At 38.4% G+C, this 21,425-nt stretch overlaps 1 protein-coding gene across 1 annotated transcript in view; it reads right to left on the reverse strand.

Moving 5' to 3' along the window:
- LOC139945079 (uncharacterized) overlaps positions 1–21,425 on the reverse strand; it is a 52,155-nt gene that overhangs the window by 12,556 nt on the left and 18,174 nt on the right. Inside the window, exons 16-44 of the mRNA XM_071942334.1 lie at positions 20,408–20,691; positions 20,064–20,267; positions 19,614–19,749; positions 19,202–19,381; positions 17,913–18,028; positions 17,139–17,429; positions 16,833–16,998; positions 16,040–16,255; positions 15,728–15,939; positions 15,378–15,483; positions 15,115–15,231; positions 14,661–14,799; positions 14,193–14,373; positions 13,351–13,627; positions 12,643–12,832; positions 11,798–12,125; positions 10,901–11,020; positions 10,598–10,726; positions 10,233–10,361; positions 9,723–9,884; positions 9,497–9,640; positions 8,248–8,425; positions 5,177–5,327; positions 4,929–5,056; positions 4,297–4,436; positions 3,984–4,125; positions 2,597–2,803; positions 1,985–2,188; positions 1,253–1,411 (exon numbers count right to left, since the gene is read on the reverse strand). Coding sequence (XP_071798435.1) covers positions 1,253–1,411; positions 1,985–2,188; positions 2,597–2,803; positions 3,984–4,125; positions 4,297–4,436; positions 4,929–5,056; positions 5,177–5,327; positions 8,248–8,425; positions 9,497–9,640; positions 9,723–9,884; positions 10,233–10,361; positions 10,598–10,726; positions 10,901–11,020; positions 11,798–12,125; positions 12,643–12,832; positions 13,351–13,627; positions 14,193–14,373; positions 14,661–14,799; positions 15,115–15,231; positions 15,378–15,483; positions 15,728–15,939; positions 16,040–16,255; positions 16,833–16,998; positions 17,139–17,429; positions 17,913–18,028; positions 19,202–19,381; positions 19,614–19,749; positions 20,064–20,267; positions 20,408–20,691 — 5,136 coding nt within the window. The remainder of the gene's footprint in view (positions 1–1,252; positions 1,412–1,984; positions 2,189–2,596; positions 2,804–3,983; positions 4,126–4,296; positions 4,437–4,928; positions 5,057–5,176; positions 5,328–8,247; positions 8,426–9,496; positions 9,641–9,722; positions 9,885–10,232; positions 10,362–10,597; positions 10,727–10,900; positions 11,021–11,797; positions 12,126–12,642; positions 12,833–13,350; positions 13,628–14,192; positions 14,374–14,660; positions 14,800–15,114; positions 15,232–15,377; positions 15,484–15,727; positions 15,940–16,039; positions 16,256–16,832; positions 16,999–17,138; positions 17,430–17,912; positions 18,029–19,201; positions 19,382–19,613; positions 19,750–20,063; positions 20,268–20,407; positions 20,692–21,425) is intronic.

The following is a 21,425-nucleotide window of genomic DNA, read 5'->3' on the forward strand; positions in this document are numbered from 1 at the left end:
TACCAACTAGACTACCGAGATTGCCCTGTAGTTAGAGGCAGTTCGAATCCTGTGTTTTGGCAGCGGGTACCGCAACGATATAATAGATGTTAAATTTGCATCGGGGTTAAAACATCTTAATTTTGGTTTTACCCATATACCGATGTGTGTTAGCAATGAATACTCCGTACGGTCCCGAGTCCTGTGAAAAACATAATATTTACTCGGGTGGGATTCGAACCCACGACCCTGTTAAATATTAAACATGTTGTCATTTATTTATGTTGACCCTGGTTCTCCAAGATCTGCAAGCCAACATTTTGTTGAAACGATGTGTACATGTGGAAGTGTCGTGGCCGAGCGGTTAAGAGCACCGAATTCAAACTCTGGTGTTTCTGATCAGCAAAAGCGCCCGTCTATACCATGGGCTGAATTAGTATTCAAACCGAGGTCACGCATGAAAAAACGCCGCATATCCCTGTAGATAAATAACAATGGGGATTAGTGTACTGCAGATAGACTGTGGTGTTTCTGATCAGCAGAGTGTGGGTTCGAATCCCCAGCCGTGACATTGTTTCGTTATAAAGCAATACACTTAACCATTGCTTCGTCATTCGGATGGGACGTAAAGCCGTTGATCCCACGTGTTGTAAAAACGCATGTAAACGAACCCAGTGCACTTATCGAAAAGAGAAGGGGTGCGCCGCGGTGTTCCGCTGTAGCACCTTGTAAAACCATATAAGGTGCTAAATAATTGGGTCTCAGAGTTCATCACTGCAATTACCTATCTTTCTGAGAGTTTGTATATACTCAGCGCCTTGAGTACCTTGTTTGGTAGTTACGTGCGCTATAATAATAAGACTTCGATAGTATTATTATTTTTATTATTATTACATCGACCAAATACATTTCAACTCTAAAAATATAATACAGACAAAACAAGTTAAACAAGGTTCTCATTTCTACGCTTCTTTTGTAATTTAACATTTTCAATATTTCAAATGATAGCCTAATTTATTTTCTCAGCTCGTAAAAAAACCCATTAATGGACTGGACCATTTTTTTTTTTCTAGCCTGGGTTGATAACACAAAGTAGAAACTATGGTCGAATAAAACGGAAAACCCCCTAACACTTAGCATTTATTTGTATATCCATGGTACCTTCGTAGGACTGGTCCTCATCAAAGGGAAGCGACTCTTATTTTCAAATATCAATAAATAAATCACAATTATGGGAAACTGACTTCAAACTATTTGTCTGTGCTACTTGTACCTGGTTCAAATGATGGATTCACAATGAGATTATCTCGTGAGTGGATATAATTCTGTGGCTCTGGAGGAGTGACGTCAACCACAACCCCATCAGAGAAGACTTGTTCTGACGCTCTACCAGCTGCATCAATGGCTGACACTCTGGAGTAGTACCTTATACCTTGTGACGCATGAAACACCAAAACACGGACACGGTTAAGTAAAATTATGTTTAAGTCGTAATACAATAATACTAAACATACAAACAAACAAACTTATAATGGTAAAAATATCAATCAAAGAGCAACACAAATTAAACCCATCAACGGATCCGTCTGAAACTGTTAATTTTCGATGAATATTGTCGTCCGACATTCATTCCTTTGCGATTTTCAAACATAAGCTTATATGAAACTGGTTTCATTTGGTTGTAGTTTTAACTACAACCAAGTTTTATTTAAAAACAATAATTTGTTTCAGACAGGCGTTCCAGAGTCGCGCTGAACCAAATTCTGAATTAAGTGCATGAAAAGTTCGACGTATCTAACAGGGCTTAGCATGTCTATGAAATTGGGCCCAGTTAGGAGTGACCAGCCGCACTAGAAGTCGAAAGATCGTTCGGAACAACTAGAGTCGGTCATAATCTATTTGGTTCTTAAACGGGTGTTTGACGTTTTATCAAAACACATTGTATAACGTCATGAAAACAATTATGGAAACGATCTTAGTGTTCAGAATTAGTTATCCGTCTTACCTCCTGTGAGAGGAACTAACAGTGTCGTCGATGCAAATAACTGCATCCCAACATCGATACATTGGAGAACACTATCATCAGTAGAGTCAGGAGTTCGTCCAACACACCACTCATAATGATCAATGTAGGACTCCAGGTCTGTAAAGCCGTGCCATGAGGCTGAGATCAATGTGCTAGAGTTTTGGTATTCTACATCATGCAGACCTATGAGGAGATATCAGTCTTTAAATGTTGAATGTTTGGTGGTGTGGTAGAAATGGCTATCTGAAATACAGTAGCACCAAATATGTAATCATCTTACATTTTGTATCGAATGAATGTGTCAGAGGTTAGTGGTGAATGGTTAACAATGTAGCGTTGTCTGTGCAAGGTAAATAGGTAAACACAAAATCAGTGGAAGCTGAAGCCGTCATAGCTATTAACATAATTTACACTCATGCTGATCATTCCTTGTATTCAACTGATAGTTTATCATTGTTAAGCTCTTGTTTTCTAATGAAATCACAGAATTTCTGTAAACTGTTAGATGCAAAAATACAAATGCTCCTTTCAAACAGCGATAATTGTGGTACAACTCTTATTGTAAATGGAATAATTGTTTTGAGGTCATACCTATCCCATCAAACACCATACCAGCATCAGGTTGTCTTAGATCAACCACAAAACCATCACTGCTTCTGAGTGTGCGCAGACCGGCTTTGTTAATTGCCCTTACGTTGCTATAGTAACGGTATCCACTCTTAAGTCCGATGCCAGTGAAATGTGTCCTTGATTCACTCGACAGTTTGATATTTTCGGCAAAGTGACGGATGTCTTCACCTTATGATATACACAATGAACCAAAAGTGTAACTGTTAACAGAACACTACAGAGTTGGAAAGAACACAAAACTCGTCTTAAATCACAGATTTAAACACAACTTACACGGTCTAATGATTATCATAGTCGAAAACTTCCCTTGAAACATTTCCGTGTGAAAATTTAAGAATTTTGTTAAAACCTATTTTAACCTATTTTCCTGGTTGAAATTTAATGCTCAGTGAGCGTTTTATTCATCATGTTGTAATCGATGTAGGCCTTATGTAAAATGTTTGTTTTTATATCATTTTCTCGTAACCCAGATGGCCGATCGATCTCAAACTTATACAAGTTTGTCAGTTAATGTATATGGTGAATTACATAAAGTACTTACACTGCCAGCAACAGTTTTGTTATAGCCAAAACCAATATGTAATATTTCTTTAACTAAATTGGTGATCCACATTTGTATTAACATACATAGTCTTCATGATATTTTTTGGCATGTTACAAAAACATGGAACCGAAATGATAATAGATTTTGATTTTGATTTTTTGGATTTTTTTTGCATTGTTAGACATTCTTGGTAATTACTCAAAACAATTGTTAGCATACAAATGTACTTGGTAACGACCATTGGAGTACTGTTGATAGTTAAAAACATAGTGCGAAACGGGTCCCTCTGAAGCGACGTAGTATTTGAGAAAGAGGTAATTTCTCACTAAAATACTTGACAGAAAGCACACAACTTGTGCGACAAATGTGTTTTTTCTTCCATTATTCTCTCACAACTTGGACCACCATTCAACATTCAATTTCACTAGCAAACTCACTCACTCCTAAACGCCCAAAATCAACAAAAGAACAAACACCAACAAACGATAAACTAAACAACAACAATAACAGAACTAAACGGGACAATAACCACGGCCGATGTATTACGTAATATACTGTGAGAACGAAAAAGTTTCCTATGTTACACGAAAAAAAGCACTGGAAACATACAGGAGGGTGCAGTTTCTAGCAGCGGGAAATTTAAACGCGCGCGATTGGCTTCTGGCTATACGTCATGCGAGAAGGCTTAACCAATGTGTTGCAGGGGTGGCTAAAGAACAGTAAAAAATAAATAAACGCAGCGCAATCCTGACAGGGGATTCATAACTTGTGGTCCTTATTCCCAATACTAGGATGACACGATACCTCCTTTAAAAGTGCTGAGCGATACTTCGTAGCGTGATATGTCATCTCCTCGAAACACTCCCTCCCATGAGATGTACAGAGTATCAGGATTGGTGAGATAGTCGGTATCCTCAGTAGACTCCATGCTTGCTAGATCCTTTATCTGCAATAGTTACACAATTTCAAAATAAAAGAATAATATGAATTTATCGAAAAACGATCTCCATATTAATTTTACTCTACAAAATGGATACACATTAAAAATGGTATTTCATTTTGTTTTAAGCTATACAAAAAGTGTGACAATCAAACTACATTTCTATTTGAAACTTACCTTTGTTCCGCGAGCTTTGGAGATTGCTGGTGCCTTTATATCTGGAGTAACCCCATCAGATCTAAACACGGCGTACGTGTTGGCATTGTACCAGGCACGAATGAAAACGTAATATTTTACCCCGGCAGTCAGCTTCCGACCTGAACAGTTTTACATAAAATAGTACACCGATGCCAATCAAGATTGAATACCTTCCTTTAGAGTTATATGTTTTTACAGACTATAATTTAAAACAATCTTTAAGTGGAAGCTGGTGTATGTGATAAGTTCCATCAATGCCGTTTTACCATCAGTATACGTCGAAACTAAAGTGATAAGGGGCAATTTTAGTGTCGATAACGTATCGATGAACCACTTAACAGCATAGAACCACACAGGTTCTAAAATGTGGGACTTTTGGGACGCTTGGTGGCAGCAGACTTACCAGCCAATATCCGTTGTTGTTGATAGTGTGTGCATGCTCAGAATTACGTTAACAATTGAAATTTGCCTGGTAAGTCTGCTGCCACCTAGCGTTCCAAAGTCTCCCATTGATACCTTACCGAAAACTATCGTATACCCAAAACGACCCATGTAATCCACCGAGTTCCATAAGACAGGACAACATATTTCATATTTCGACTGCGGAATACCTTTATCGAGTGTGAAGATGGTGTGATTTTCCTGTCCAATGTCAAACCAAATCCGTTCATTGGCTGGATCGAATACCCCTCTAGGTTCAACATCTGATGACGAGTCGTCCCCAATACTCCATTCATACCTTCGACCAAAAAAATTCTAAAGTATAACTGTATGTTACGATGGATCTGACTGATCTATTATCATTGACATTATAACACAACTTTTTTTTCAAATTTTACACTCAATGTTTTCAACTTACCAAGTGATATCAAGTCCTTTCTGGTTACTGACCCGCCATGTAGCAGCCATCATACACCGTGTTACAGTGTCATCAATATCGATCAAGGTATTGTCATCATGAAAGTTAAGATCAATTACATCCAGTACCTCGATCTCAGTGTTAGGATTGTCTGGAACGTTAATTAATAATTAATATTGTGATGCGAATAATTTTATGAATTGGTTTTGTGTAATTTTGTTTTTGTATTCGGAATCGGTCGTAACTCTTTCAGTGCATGTTAGTAGTTCAAAGCAATGCGAATTTATTTGCTCTACTACTGAAACAAGGCAGCCTAATGTAAGTTAACCTTCAACAAACATAACTTGCAGAAAGTGTTGCTTTTAAGTAGAAATTTGGTCTGACCGATTGCAGGTGATTGTCCAAGAATGTAGATACATTGAACATTGACAATCAAAATAAGTGGTCTTGTCAAAATAAGTCAAGAACAAATTAAAGGAACACGTTGCCTTGGATCGGCCGAGTTGGTCTATAAAAAGCGTTTGTAACCGTTTTTTTTTTTATAAAATGCATATAGTTGGAAATATGTTGTAAAAGTAGAATACAATGATCCACACAAACATGCCTCGAAATTGCGTGGTTTTCCTTTTACTGTGCGAACTAACACGGTCGGCCATTTATGGGAGTCAAAAATTTGATTCCCATAAATGGCCGACCGTGTTAGTCGACGAGGTAAAAGGAAAACCGTGCAATTTCGAGGCATGTTTGTGTGGATCATTGTATTCTACTTTTACAACATCTTTCTACCCATATGTATTTTATAAAAAAAAAAACGGTTACAAAGGTTTTTCAAAGACCAACTCGACCGATCCAAGGCAACGTGTTCCTTTTATATTTGATGTAAGTTTTGCGTTAGATTCCTGTCAGGAGACATGGTTTCACTCCCTGAGAGGGACACAGTTCTCCAATGCACTAAAGGCTTGCTTTACGCCAGTGCATCCACACTGAACACTCTGCGGGTTGACTGGTTGATTAATTGAAGTATAAACCAATTTGTTGTGGGTTTGAAGTGATCTGTTAGCATAAAACTTACTTGGTAACAAGCAATGGAGAGCTGTCGATAGTATAAAACATTGTGAGAAACGGCTCCCTCTGAAGTAACGTAGTTTTCGAGAAAGAAGTAATTATCCACTAAAATATTTGAATTTGAATTCGAGACCTCAGAATTAGATTTTGAGGTCTCGAAATCAAGCATCTGAAAGCACACAACTTCGTGTGACAAAGGTGTTTTTTTCTTCCATTGTTATCTCGCAACTTCGACGACCAATTGAGTTCAAATGTTCACAGGTTTGTTATTGTGTGCATATGTTGAGATACACCAAGTGAGAAGACCGGACTTTGACAATTACAAAAGGTGTCCATGTCTTTAACTAAGACATGTATTTTTTTAGTACGATGTGTACTGAGACCCTGCCTGTTTTCCCAGTGTAGCTAGCAATTTAAGTTTATATCGACTTATCCCATAATCCGACACCAAAATTCCAAACAAGGTGAATTAAGTGAGTAAAACACCAATTGTCCCGGACGGTACTAATCCGCTAGTTGTCCAGGACTAAATTTGACGATGCCTCTTATTGTAAATGACGGTGGTGTAATAGTTGCCTCTCCAGTCCTCTTATTATTGCAATGTAACCCACACCTGTGACGTCATGCTATTGTTAAATCGCTCCATTATTTTGCACGCATGGCGCGATGGGTACAACTATAGAGAACTATTCACCCATTGTGCAAACGGGTGAAACTGTCTCCTTGCGCAAGTCGTGCAAAATAATAGATTTATGAAATAAAGTAAATGACGTCATTGACGCCATACACCATTATTTTTTTAAACACAGGTTAGAGCTACGTTATTATAAATGATCTTAAAGACTTTACACAAGTGAACAGCTAAATTTTTAATTTGATTTAGCTTAGATATTAAAAATGTTAGATAACTACAACAGTCATTTAAACATGTCTTAAAGTCAGATAAATCAATTTCATTTTAACCAGTACCTTTTAAATTAATTCAAATGCTTAATTTATCATGGTAAGAGAGTAAACTCCGTAAAAACTTTGCAAAGATGCTTCTTTCAATATCTTTATATAATGACAGGAATTTAACTGAAATTATTGCTCATTAAGTTAGTTTAAATTTGTTAATCAAATCAAAGTTGTATCCAAAATATCTGAAACTACTTGCTGGTATACGATAGGTTACTTTTTTAGTTTTCACCTTCTTGGGTAGACCAAGCAAGTCGGCTACAACATCATCCGTATCGTCTTTACTTTCTATCACTTGACAAAATTTACTTTGAGTCAGGAAAAAACCACTGTCGAAAGAACGAGCGTATTTCCTAAATGTCAGTCTTCGTCCATGCATAGAGAAAGGACTATGGTCCATGTACCATGTTTACGCACCACTGGGGCTGTTCATTTGAGTGAACAAGATTCGTGCCATTCGTGCAAAATAATGGAGCGATTTTAACAATAGCATGACGTCCAAGGTGTGGGTTAAGTTGCATAATGCCCGAGGTGCGCGCCATTCGTGGGCAATTTAAAGACCTACTTGAACGTTTATGGCTAGTCGTGATCTTTGCTGAATTTCATTTGAAATGTTAGGAAATCGCGTCATATGACTATATTTAGATTTTAATTGTGTAAATAAAAAAATCAGTTCGAATCCAGTGCTATTCTGAAAGATTCGCAAAAGAAAGCTGTGTTACGTCATCACTCAGTTTACGACATAGTTGGGAACTCAAATTTGTATAGCCGCTTTGTTGCAGCCTGGAGGTAAAACAAAGCAAACTCCCAGACATGACGTCAAAGCGTTGTCATTTTGACGCACGCCGTCAACGGCAGAAGTGTTTTTAGTTTTTCAAAACCTTGAGGTTGGGGCCTAATTTTTCCATCGATAATTTCGATAACGATTCAGAAGTGTTCAAATATCAAGACTACGTTTAATTGATATAAACAAACACATTATAAACAAGATTAAATAGCATTCTCGTCAAAACAAATTTCGCTCAAGTACCTATTTAAGGTCCACTTACTTGTGGTTAAATCATTGCATCCTTGTAATGGACTACACATTCTATGAGCAGGAGCACAGGCACAGTGACCCTCGCAGGTTGTTGATTGGCAACGACGTAATATGACCAAGGCGCCCTCATTGGGTGATGTTGGAGAGACTTCAAATGTGGAATGGTGGCGACTACTTGGTAGCCCAACCTTTAACGAAAAAATTGTGCGCAGTAATTATCGAGAAGAAAAAAAGTCAACGTCTTCAAAAAAACAATTCATAAATACCTCAGACAGTTTCGCTATTCCTTTTGGGGGAGAGCGCGTCACGTGGGGTGTTTAAACGGTTGATAATGACCAGCTGGACTATGTTAATTGCCGGTTAGTCTTGGTGCAAGACGTTTCTTGTTACGGGCGATGCGGGCGCTGTCGGTGAGTTGGCCGCGCTGTGTGTGAAAGGAAAACGAGAACGTCTTGCACCAAGACTACAACGCGCACGAACGGATATGATCCGGAAACTGGGCGCCTCAGTCAAACCATGCAACACACGGACGTCGTACATACAGAGATCATCAAGCACGTCGGAAACGGATAAGTTTTACAGAGTTTATTACTTTATTACGCCTTTTAACCAAAAAGGCATTTATGAATGGGAATAAAAGAGTAGCGACTCATTCTTAAAGGCAGTGGACACTATTGGTAATTGTCAAAGACCAGTCTTCTCACTTGGTGTATCTCAACATATGCATGAAATAACAAACCCGTGAAAATTTGAGCTCGATTGGTCGTTGGAGTTGCGAGATAACTATGATAGAAGAAAAACACCCTTGTCACACGAAGTTGTGTGCTTTCAGATGCTTGACTTCGAGACCTCAAATTCTAGACATCGAGACATCAAATTCGTGGAAAAGTACTTCTTTCTCGACAACTACGTCACTTCAGGGGGAGCGAGCCGTTTCTCACAATGTGTTATACTATCAACCTCTCCCCATTACTCGTAACTAAGTGAGGTTTTATGCGAACAATTATTTTGAGTAATTACCAATAGTGTCCACCGCCTTTAAACGGCCGTTTAAAACCTTGCATGGTCGTTGCCGTGCGATAAAGGCCCTCGCCTTCGGCTCGGGCCTTTATTACACGGCAACGACCGTGCCTGTTTTAAACGGCCGTAAAAGAACTCGTCGCTACCTTTTTATTCCCTTATATATAAAGAAAGTTATAATCTCAAAAAAAAAGAAAAAAGAAAAAAAAGGAAAGTTTTTAATCCAGAGTAAAAATTACCCCATTTACAGCCCACAACGATATGTAGAGGAGGCGATTGTTGGAATCAGTTAAACTGCCATCTACTGGTATAATTGCCGTTTGTGCAATGCCTTCATCCAAGGACATTCCATCACTGTTGTGGTTAACACGAACTGGTCCATTCTACAAGATAAACACATAACGCGAGTCAAAACTGAGGTTTAAGTTAGAAGAGTTGTTACCGAAATAAAGTATTTTTACTTACTGATGTGAGTTCTGAGCCTCCGTACGTTCGTCCAACAGAGACAAAGTAATGACTGATGCCGGAGTGTAAGTCAGCAAATCCAATCCAAGCAAGGGCGAGGGATCCAGTGGAGGTAAGCGGATCCTGTAACCATGTCATCCAACCAGAGTGATAGCGTGGAGGCTTCATTAATAAAAAATAATGCAGTCCTATAAGTGTTTGATTTACAATAATGTTTCTCAATATTACAAACGATTAATCGCCACAAACATATACAATTTTTTACCCGTTCACCGATGTACACTGTACTTTTTTTGAGTTCTGCGAAAAAAATATCCACATAATTTATAGGTTAAAGCAAATTACATTCTTTATTCTGAAAGCAACGTTATTTTAGACACTTATTGTTAAAGACACTTCAACATAAACCCTATGAACAGTAATCATCTCTTTATTACATTTTTCAGCTGGTTTTGTGGAAACCAAAATTGAACTCAAATTGGTTCTTAATTGAGTTGATAGTGGACCTACTGTAGTTGTACTAGGTATTGGACCAGTTGGCTCGGTTGGAGTTATCCAAATTATGTGACGATGATCTAATTCAGCTGAACTCCCTGAAAGAACTGCAAATGTCCCTATGGTTGGGGAGCTACCGTCGACCTGTATTAAAGGAACAGAAATAGCCTCAATGCCTTGATAACATGATTATAACGCATCAATATTATTAATTTTTTAACCATTAATTAGTAGGAGGGGAATTACCTGGCATTCATAGGGAAATGATTACAAAATTGTACATGATGATGTAAAAACCATTCCTTTCGGGTGTTTTTAGCTCTTAACTTTTAAAATGAAGTCAATGAAATTGAGATTTTAAACGAAATAACAAAACTTACAAGGAATTCTGCTGTTTTTGCTTCAGTGCAGAGACCAGCCTGATTACATGCTACCACTGAGATGACGTAGTGACTTCCTTCATGTAAAGTCAAATTGGTAAAGGTGTGGTCTACTTCGCTTCCAGCAATCTGTAAAATTAAGTACATTTGTAACTCTCCACACTTAACCTTAAAACAATGACACAATTTGTGTGAGGTCTGTTTTATTTTTAAAGCGATTAAGCACTCAAGCTTCAAAATTGCATTTTAAACTAAGCGTTTTATTATAATGTTACGCAATATCTCTGCATTAAGAAACGTTACCCTTTGTGCTGGAATGTTAACATCTCCATTATGATGTGTGCTCACTGACACATACTGTTCCTTTATGCCACTCTCTGGGTCATCGAACTTCCAGGCGAATCGAATGACGTCACAGAAAACCTAAACATTACAGAATAATTAACAGAAATTATACACGTAATGGACGGAGTGCGACGGTTTCGTACGAATTGTTGGAGTAACAAAGCCTAAAGATCCAAGGAATGACTTATTCTTAACATGATTATCTACTTAATGTAAACGTATTTTAAATGTGTACCGGTAAAATTTAAAGAAACAAATTTAAAGTGGCACTGCAGAAACATATCCAATATTGTACATTCATAAATACCTCAGACAGTTTCGCTATTCCTATTGGTGGAGAGCGCGTCACGTGGTGTGTTTAAATCGTTGATAATGACCAGTGTTTATAACCGGTTGTCCGCCCTAGTCTTGATGCAAGACGTTTTTTGTTACGGGCGATGCAGGCGCTGTACGGTGAGTTGGCCGCGCTGTGTGTGAAAGGAAAACCAGCGACTATGCGCCAAGACTCTACGCGCATGCGCACGAACGGAACCGGAAAACACACGCGTACGGACATCGTACATGTACATACTGAACATATCATGGAGGTGGAACAGAGCTCAAGCACTCGGAAACGGATTAGTTTTACAGAGTTTCTTACTTTATTACGCCTTTTAACCAAAAAGGTATTTAAGAATGGGAATCAAAGTGTGTTGAATCGGTTTTCAACTAGTGGTTTAAACCCGCCGAGCCTCGTTGGGATTAAACCACTAGTTGAAAATCTCTTCACCACACTTTGATTCCCTTAATAATTAATGAAAATATGATACACTGAGAGACAGTCAAAACGAACCAGAGCCGATTTGTTTTTTTTACCTGAGTGTTTCTGACAGCTATTCCGACTGTTCCGTCAATGGTTGGTTCCTGAATCACTTGAGGTCGGCTTGAATCTACACGGAACCCATTGGATGTAGATTCACTCCACCTACCAAGCCCATTATAAGCACGGACTGTGATGTAGATATCAGTGTTGTCTAGCATCTGATCTGACTCCGATAGGAACATCAGAGCAGATTGTGACAGCTCAATACGTGTTGATGAAAGGATATCAGCCGAGCCTGGTGTGGTACCAGCTCGCCATTCATAGTGTGAGAGGCTAGAATGGGGATCATGGAAACCCCACCAATGTGCAGAGAGCTGCCTCCTGTAAAACGAGCAATACAACAAATAAACCACGTTTTACAATAAGAATTGTTATTTCAGATTGGTAAACCGTGTGTTCCGTTCTGTCAATGTTTAATGTGTTGTACAAAAAACATCAGACAGACACCTTTAGAATGATTAAGTAATATGTAAATGTAGATGTCAATTAACTGAATATACCTATTGGGTGTTTTTGTCTTCATCCAAATTGAAAGTATAACTTTTGAATTTCCGTTTACAATAATAATAAAGAAAATATTAAAAAAATCAAGAGTTGGATGGTATTTTCACTTAAATTCAAAGTTTTAGATAAAGTCTTTACTGTAGGGAACTAACCTTATGGAAAGGTTTGCGTTAACACCATGTAATGAATATTTCTAAATGAGTTGGGGTGGTTCTAAAAAGAACCGTTGGTTTCAACTCAGAGTTGAAACCAACTGTTCATTACATGGTGTTACCGCAAACCTTTCCATATCGTATTTCCACCATGCAAAGTTTCAAATCCTACTGAAACTAACCTTGACGACTGAAAGCTGATATCACCACCACCGGGGCTCCCATCATAGACACGACCTACCAACGGGGGTGAATCATCAATCAGGATCCCATCAGATGTCACTGAAGTACACAGGTCAGCAGCGTTACAGGCCGTCACAGTCACATAGTATGTTAAACCAGGAACAAGGTTCAGGTTGTCAGCTTGACATTCTAAAAGTGAAATATTTCAAAAATTATTAAAATTTTAATACAAAAAAAGGTGTGAGGTCAAGTCTTAAAAATATTGTTTGCCAATGCTTGGTCTGGCAAGGGTTATACACTTTTGGGACGAATATTTTATAATCAATAACATTGATATACGTGTGAATGATGTCAATATTAATTAAATATAATTTGTTTTTTTTTCGAACAAAATTGTAATTAGGTTCGTAAAGTTATGTGGACTTGTACATAAGGTCGACTTTTAAGGGCAAGGCTTTCAAATGACTTGCTTATGACGAATCTAAATAATTGGCGTACACAAGATCAGTGTGGATGTCAACTGCATCATTTAGTGCTACAAAATGATTATCATTTTGGCTTTTACCCATATACACCGATGTGTGTTAGCACTGTATAATCATTACTTATACCCGAGTTCTGTAAAAAAAAAAAAAAAAACAGGCATATTACTCGGTTGGGATCTATTAAAACAACTATTATTATTAGAACGATGTAATGCTGTGTACCAGTATCCATGCCGATGCGCTGCTCTGGTATGACGTCACTACATCCTTTACACGTTCCCGTTGTCCACGAATAACCAACGATGGTGCTATGGGGATCATGAAACCCTTCCCAGGATGCACTTATCGTTTTCCGGTCCTCCTGGAAGTCTCGATCTCTGTGATTGGATGATGCGAGAGATGGATCTCCATCAAAGACGTGACCGGCCACTGGAGGGCTCTCTTCTACCTTGAAGGCACCAAACGCCTTTAACGTGATCAACCCAACATGGTTGATGGCCTGAGATGGAAGACATTCGAAAATGGTGACGTTAAAACCTTTGTATAAGTAAAGTTTTCAATTTTATGTCAGATACAAACGATTGCGACTTACCCGTGTGGAATAGTTTATCTCGACAAGCTAGTATTGAGAAGATAAATTTCCAAGAATTATGTTGTTTTCCTTGTTGTTACCACCATCGATGACTTATACAGTTTTTGTGATTGACCTAGTATACATTCATGTACATGTTTACTACTCAGATTGTGTGCTGTATTGATGTGTCCATACACACGCACATGTACATCGCCATGTCCAGTGGATCCATGGCAACAATGTCCAACAACGTGCCGTGTACAATTTGAAAATACCACGTGTTTCTACACAGTACATACACAGTACATGCACAGTACATGTACAGTACATGTACATGTGTACACAAGTGTGCGTTATGTACGCCATGAGAAGTGTTAAGTTGTCGACGTCGACATATTGAGCGTGATTGGCTGAGATCGGATGCTTTGGCAAAATCTCGTCACGTGGGAGGTATAATGCGAAGCGCATTTCCCTCGTGCAAAATGCTTACCTTAATTGAAATGAAATACGAGTGACCTTCATGAAGGGTCAAATGTTGTGAAGAGTCAGTCACTCCAGACTCTGAGTACTCTTTGGTGAATGGCATGACGTCAGAATGACCTGAATGAGAACCCACTGCCCACTCGTAGTATGCGATGCCACTCTCCGGATCAGTGAAAACACTCGTCCAACTGGGACAACATTAAAAAGTGTTTAATTAGTAATATCAATTTGCAAATAGGTATTGAATCTTGCGAATTCACTAATTGGATTAATGAATCAACCTTTCTTTTGGCCAGAATATAGCAGCAACTGTTTTAAATGATTGGTTCCTAGTTTCCCAAGTATTCCTCACCTTTGTTTGATTTTTTTTAAGGTCCTACGACAAGGCGATTAATGGCACAAGTTTTCGTAACAGAACTTTTCTTTTGTAAAGCAGTTCAATGAAACGTGTTAAGAAAAATAAAATCAGATTCACCTTGCTAAGATAGCGCTTGTAGAAGAGAGGAAGCTGCCTCCAACGTCCAACGTGTATACTTCACTAACGATCGGTGGTGTGGTGTCAATTATAATAACTTCAGACGTTGATGTTGTAGATAAGCCAACAAAGTCAGTGGCTAAATAGGCGAAAGAAAAAAACCAACCGACTAAGTAATCTGACCAAAGAAAATGATGTTGCATTATTTTATAAAAAAAAATTGCACCAGTAGACATAGCAGATATTTAATGTGTTCTAATGGAAATTACAATAGCGGTCATGAACTGGTCATTCCCTTGTAAGACAATTTTAGAATAATCAAGAGGGTATGTAAAGTCATAATCTAGGAATTCTCATCATTTCATATTCTACGCTTTTATTTCAAATTGTAATCTCTTTTCTGTAACAAATATGTACAATAAATGGGGACATTGTCATGAATCGTTCTCATTACCTCTAATGACCGCATAGTATCTGTGTCCATTCTGTAACCTCAAACTGTGTATAATGATGCTATTGGTGATACCAACACGGGTGAAGTCGCGGACATCGCTTCCACCTGGCATTGATCCTGTAAACATTTACAATCATTATTTAATTTGTATCTAGAATCGAAAAACTATTTTTGAACGACAGAAGTTTTTTTGAAATATTTGTGTTAAAAAGATACCATTAAATAAGCAGAACAGTATATGAATCAACCCTTTTGCATCTCACCGATTGCATACTCGTAGTATTTGATTCCAGAGTGATGACGAGCAAGGCCGTGTTCCTCAACATCACTGAACGACTTCCACTGTAAAACCAGCTCTGAAGTGGAACTCTTAAACAAAAATATGTATATATATATATATATATTATTTCGTACGAGACCGATATCTCTTCTCGCCCGTAATGGTTATCATCATATAGTCTGTTCAAAATTTGACAGCATTAGCAAACTTCTTAAAGCTTGTATAAATGCGAATGTCGCTTTAGATCTGCATTGTTTAAATCGGGAAAAGGTTTGCAATGAATCCTATAGGCAAAAATAAAAATGATTATACGATTGGAAACCTGATTATTACCTGATATTTGTTATGATTGCTCCAGCCGATCCAAACAAAGCTGGGTGTCGGCGGTGTCGTATCAACGACCACACCGTCGCTACAGCTAGACACTGACGACAGAGGTTCCGTCCATTTCTCATGCTCAAGTGTGACCTCATCAGCCTGGATACAGATGCGGTAACGTTCGCCGTGCTCAAGTGATAAACCCAGGACATTCACAAACTCTTGATCTGCAAAAAGCACAATCAGTGAGGCGCACAAGAATCTTTTTGACCGTCGAAGAGTCAAAAGGTAAGTCAAACTGTAAGTCTTAAGCAACTCTTCACTTACCTGTGTTCCCACAACCTACAGCCATTGGGTGTTCGCAAGGATAGTTCAGTCCACTGTCCAAGTCACCGAATACGGCAGATCCTGTGTCTTTAACCGCTGCCCAGACGTAGTTCCTATGACGTAATGAAGGCCAGACTGCTGATAGGACAGTTGTTGATGAGATGTAGTTCTTATCTGCTTCAAGCCACAGAGCATTTTGCTCTAAGAATACTTCATCTTTAAGGAGAGGTAAATGGTTATGTTTAGTTATTTTGAAATGTTACTTCTAAGACAAACAAAATCTAGTTCTAAATCCTTTAATCCCTGCATGTATAGATACTGTGGCAGCGTGGTTCTAATCTACGGAAATGGGTTGAATTTTGGACAAACCTGCCACAGCCCCCTGCATTGTAAGTATTATTTTTTTCACTGATTTGTAGAGCAGCATACGTGTGAAAGGATAATCGTGAGAACGTACTCATTGGTATTGAAATGATTTTATTTGCAGACGAAATGGCTTGTAACGGTTGTAAAAAATCATTAACAAATAATGCACTAAACATGGCCATTATTTGCAGAAAAATAATCCCCCAGCACCAGGATGGTCAAGATCTAGGGGACGTCCGGGTTGTCCTCGCAAGGCTGACGGGCCCTGGATTCAAGATAAGACAGAACCAGCGCAATGGACCCAAACGTCTTTGCCGTAGAATGAGTGGGCGAGTGAACAGTTCATACCATGGGATGCATTTTGTGTTGTTACTGTCTTTTAGAATGTACAATTCTCAAAGACCACATTGTTGATGTGTGGACTTACGGTCTGAGTCGATGACAACATGCGGTTTAACAATCGTCACATCGTCACAATTCACAACCTCCGTGCTAACTATGGAGGAAAGTCCAGCTTTATTATAGCCCCTCACAGCCATACGGAAACACGTGTCGTTGTCGAGATGTCCTTCAAACGATGCAGTGAAAATGGCCTTCAAATATAAAAAAGAGCACGAAGCTGTAAATTATACCAAGGATTAAAGGGTTATTGAAAAACTAACTGTGAATCTTTCATGTTAAAATCATCACATGTAGGCCTACTTTTGTGTATTAAAAAGAACTAGAAACATACCATCCCGCCAACAATGTTAAAGTCATCAATGCGTTCCCAATGGCCCAACACGGCACTGTGTTCCCCATCCTCGGCAATAGTCCACTCGTAGAAATCCATCAATTGCAACTGTCTTTCATGATCGATGTACACATGCTCAAATGGCTGGAAGACCACATGGAGATTCGTACTTGTTGAATCAGTCTCGATGTCATTGATTGTGATGTCACCAACCAACGGAGGCTGGGAGAGTACCCAGAATCCGTCACTCGTAATCGGTTGAAAGCAGACACTCACGTGGCAGAATTTAACCTTTTAAAACAAAGACAAAGAATTAATTACAAACAAACAATTTGTCTAATAGATTTGTAATCGCCTTCGTCAATAACATCTTTAGTTTGCCAATCCATCTCTGAAAGCCTTGCGAAATGTTTTCTAAAATAAATTTCAACCTTATTTTTTTAAAACGATTCTCTTTAGAAAACTGAAAACGATTGTTTAGTTTCTCGAAAGATAAAATAGGCCCATTGCTTGGTAAAAGAAAAACAAATCAAAATAAACATTTCGAAATGTCGGAAGCAGGTCCTTTCTTGCGATTGTATTACCCCATACAGAAAATTGGGTCCCTGTTGGATTTGGGGTGGGCAAGGACCCACCTATTCAACCTGTTCAAAAGAAGAACAAAAATCAAAACAAACATTTCAAAATGACCCGTCTATTACATGGAACGATTCCTAAGCAGTGAAGTTTGTACTAAGAAAGTTTTATACATTTCTATTTAGGCTACTTAATTACCTTAGACCTCAGATGTGCTCCGTCCTCCAATCCTAAGTTCGCATCCAAATGGTTGAATGCCATACCAAGATATTGATAATCCAATAATGTTACCCACTCAGATGAAGTGGTCCCATCTAAAGTAAACAAGATCGTAAGAACATAATTCAAATCTTCGTTCACAAATACAAGGGTAAGTACACCTTACAAATTATACATTGTCGATGAAACTTAAACAGCTACTTGAGCGGAATGTTTTTAATAGAAACGCTACTTTTACTTGTCTATAATGCGTTTAATTACCCTTTAAAGTCACCTGGAATTTTTTTTCTTTCTTTTCTTTCAAACATAAGAGTATATGCTAAAGAACAATAAAACAATTTCTTTAGTAATTGTTTGTCACGAATTATATGTTTAAAAAATATATAAAGTTGTTTGGGGGCTGACTCCGCCTACCCCTTTTGTGACGTCAATCGAGGCAGACTTTGCCTGCAATGCGTATAGTAAACACACGCGCAAAGTACATGTACGTCCAGTTGGTACATTTCAAAAAGTGTTTTTCTGCATTCAGCAGCAATACACCTGGTCGGCATTGCCGGAAAAAAAACAATTTTTTTTTTGTAAACGTTCAAACTCACGATTTGGTCCGTATATGTACTTTGCAATTGTGTTTACTCTACGCATTACAGGCAAAATCTGCCTCGATTGACGTCACGAACAGCGTCCTCTCGGGTCGGGGGCTACTCTTAAATTTGTAAATAACATAAGAACTGATTTTTTAAAACCTTAGTTAACTGTTTATTCACATTCCACTCATTAAAACACATATATTAGTGACAAAAGCTTTTGTTTGAAAAAATACCACTTCCAGGTGACTTTAAATGTAATTTTGATATGTGTAAACTTCTGGGTTTTTCTTATTATCGATTAAAAAACCAGGCCCCAACACCAAGGTTTTGATAAAACGAAAAACACTTCTGCCGTTGACGGCGCGCGTCAACCTGACAATGCTTTGACGAGTCTAAGAGTTTTCTTTTGTTATACATGCACGCTCCAAGGGTATTCGAAATGATTGTTCTTTTACACAATTAAAATCCATTTATAGTCATATGGCTCGATTTCCTTATTGATTGCAAATTTTTTAAATGAAATTCAGCAAAGTCCACGACTTAATTTTCGTTCATGCATGTCTTTTAATTCCAAAAAATAAACGTTAGGCCTAAACTTTGGGACTTAAATTGAAAGAGCGATATAGGGTAGAACGTTTTCCAGTAATTATTACACCCTAATATATACAATTAAATCAGTACCATTGTCAGTCTTAATCTCTTGTTCCACTGCCCATGAGACATTGGTTACAAAGGGTCGTAACATCACCGGGATGGTCCATCGGGCGGATATACTAGACGTAGAGGACTGGTACGTGACGTCATCCTCACAGGGTTGAGATTGGGCGGTTGAATGATGAGATAACCCAGTGGGCGTGGTTACTGAAGAGAAAATGTTGTCAGAACAACAGGGTGAAGATAGAACCAGCACAGACAACATTAAGACAATAAGTGATTTAGCATCACGGCGTGATCATAGCTTAAACACAGGCCCACTTTCAGTTTGACCCTGTTGTATCCTTAACTATGGAATTTGCAACACTAAAACATGCCTTAATTATATGCCTTAAAACCTAATACTTTTTTTTCTTCAAAAAACAGCTCTTAGTCTTACTGTTAGCAGGATCACATCCGAGTCCATCTTTGACAAATGCCCCATGTAGGATTTGACCCTCTGGGATGACCTTGATACCGTCTGACGTCACGTTGATGCTTCCACCAGACGTTGCTCGTACAGTAAAGTAATACGTCTAGACAGTGCAAAGAATGAAAGTTTATTCCCAATAGCGTTACTATAAGTAATTATTTATTGTTAAAATAATGTGTTAAAATCCTAAAAGTTTATGTTCAGTGCCAATCACTTGAGACAACAACGGGCTTCAAAAACGAACTGCTAATGCAGTGCAGTGATACGATTTGTTGGAAATGTAAATTTCTAAATGCATGGGTTGTTTACCCTGGTGGGTGATTAAGCAATACCTACGGCAAAAAAAATCACTCAGTGGCATTTTAACGGACACAAGCATAAACCCAGCTGCCTAAAACGTGTCAGAAATATGACTACCGTGAATGGTGTAAGATCAAGTCCGTCAAACTGGTAAGAAGTTGCATTGCGGACGTTAACGAAGCCATTGCTGACGTCGTATGAACCATCTCCTCCTGTTCCAACAGCTACTTCATAATTGATATCAAGATGTGGATGTTCAAATCCAAACCACTGTGCGGAGATTATTGACGTACTCCTCTGAACATCGACGTCCTTGACAATCTAGTTTGATAAGAGGGTAAAGAGGGTAAACATTTTCAGCAGAAACTAAAAATAAAGTTTTTTTCGTAAGAAAGTATTGTTATTTTTAACCATTTAAATAATATCATGTTTCCAAGTCCACGACTCTGTGAGATACATACCCCAAAGTCAACAATAACATCTTCCCCAGATGGTGGAACATCCAGCACGACCCCCTTGGATGGCAACTGCATGTTATGCCTGTACACAGACGAGGTTCCTACTTTCGATAGTCCGGCACCATTCTTAGCTTTGACTGAGATGTAATATTCATGATCACCATGGAGATACCAGCTTAGATCATCCAATAGGAAGGCCGCACAGGAGGTTCGGGATTCACAGGGACCGATGACGTAGTCTTTATTTGATTTGAATGAGACGGTCTCTGTGCCACCTCTAGTATGTCCTAAAGCAGTACCGGAAAATTAAAAATTGATTGTAGTAATTGTCAATTATCGGGAAAAGTCATAATGAAAAATGTTACGGTGTAAAACCTCTGAGAAAAAACATTAGTGTTAGTGTGGTTAAATAAATTAACAACGTTTTAATCTTAATATTCTTATGCAAACCAACTGCATATTAATTTACGATTCATAAATACCTTAGACAGTTTCGCTATTCCTATTGGTGGAGAGCGCGTCACGTGGGTGTGTATAAACCTATGTTTGTGACCAGTAAAAAGTGTTGAAACATGGGCGTGACACGCGAGCTTGCACCTGTGATTTTAAGACAGTTTCTTCATTCCTATTGGTCGAGAGCAACGGGTGAAACAGTTGTGCCACATCACACTATACGCGCGACGCGCGCAGCATTGCCTTATACGGAGTTGTTTACCCGATGGCCTTCACTGGGCCTTAACATTTAATAGCCGGAGGGGTGTTGTGTTGAAATCATTGAAAATTATAATTTTTGCATTTATTTTACTTTTTGGCCATAAGTGTTGATATTTTTTTACCGTGAAAGGTATTTATGAATGGGAATCGAAGTGTGTTGAATCGGTTTTCAACTAGTGGTTTAAACCCGCCGAGGCCTGGTTCTTGATAATTACCTCGACTTCGTCTCGGTAAAATTATCAAGAACTAGGCCTAGTTGGGTTTAAACCACTAGTTGAAAACCTCTTCACCACACATTGATTTCCTT

This window comes from Asterias amurensis, chromosome 12 (genome assembly GCF_032118995.1).
Source record: "Asterias amurensis chromosome 12, ASM3211899v1".
In the NCBI taxonomy this organism is placed as follows: domain Eukaryota; kingdom Metazoa; phylum Echinodermata; class Asteroidea; order Forcipulatida; family Asteriidae; genus Asterias; species Asterias amurensis.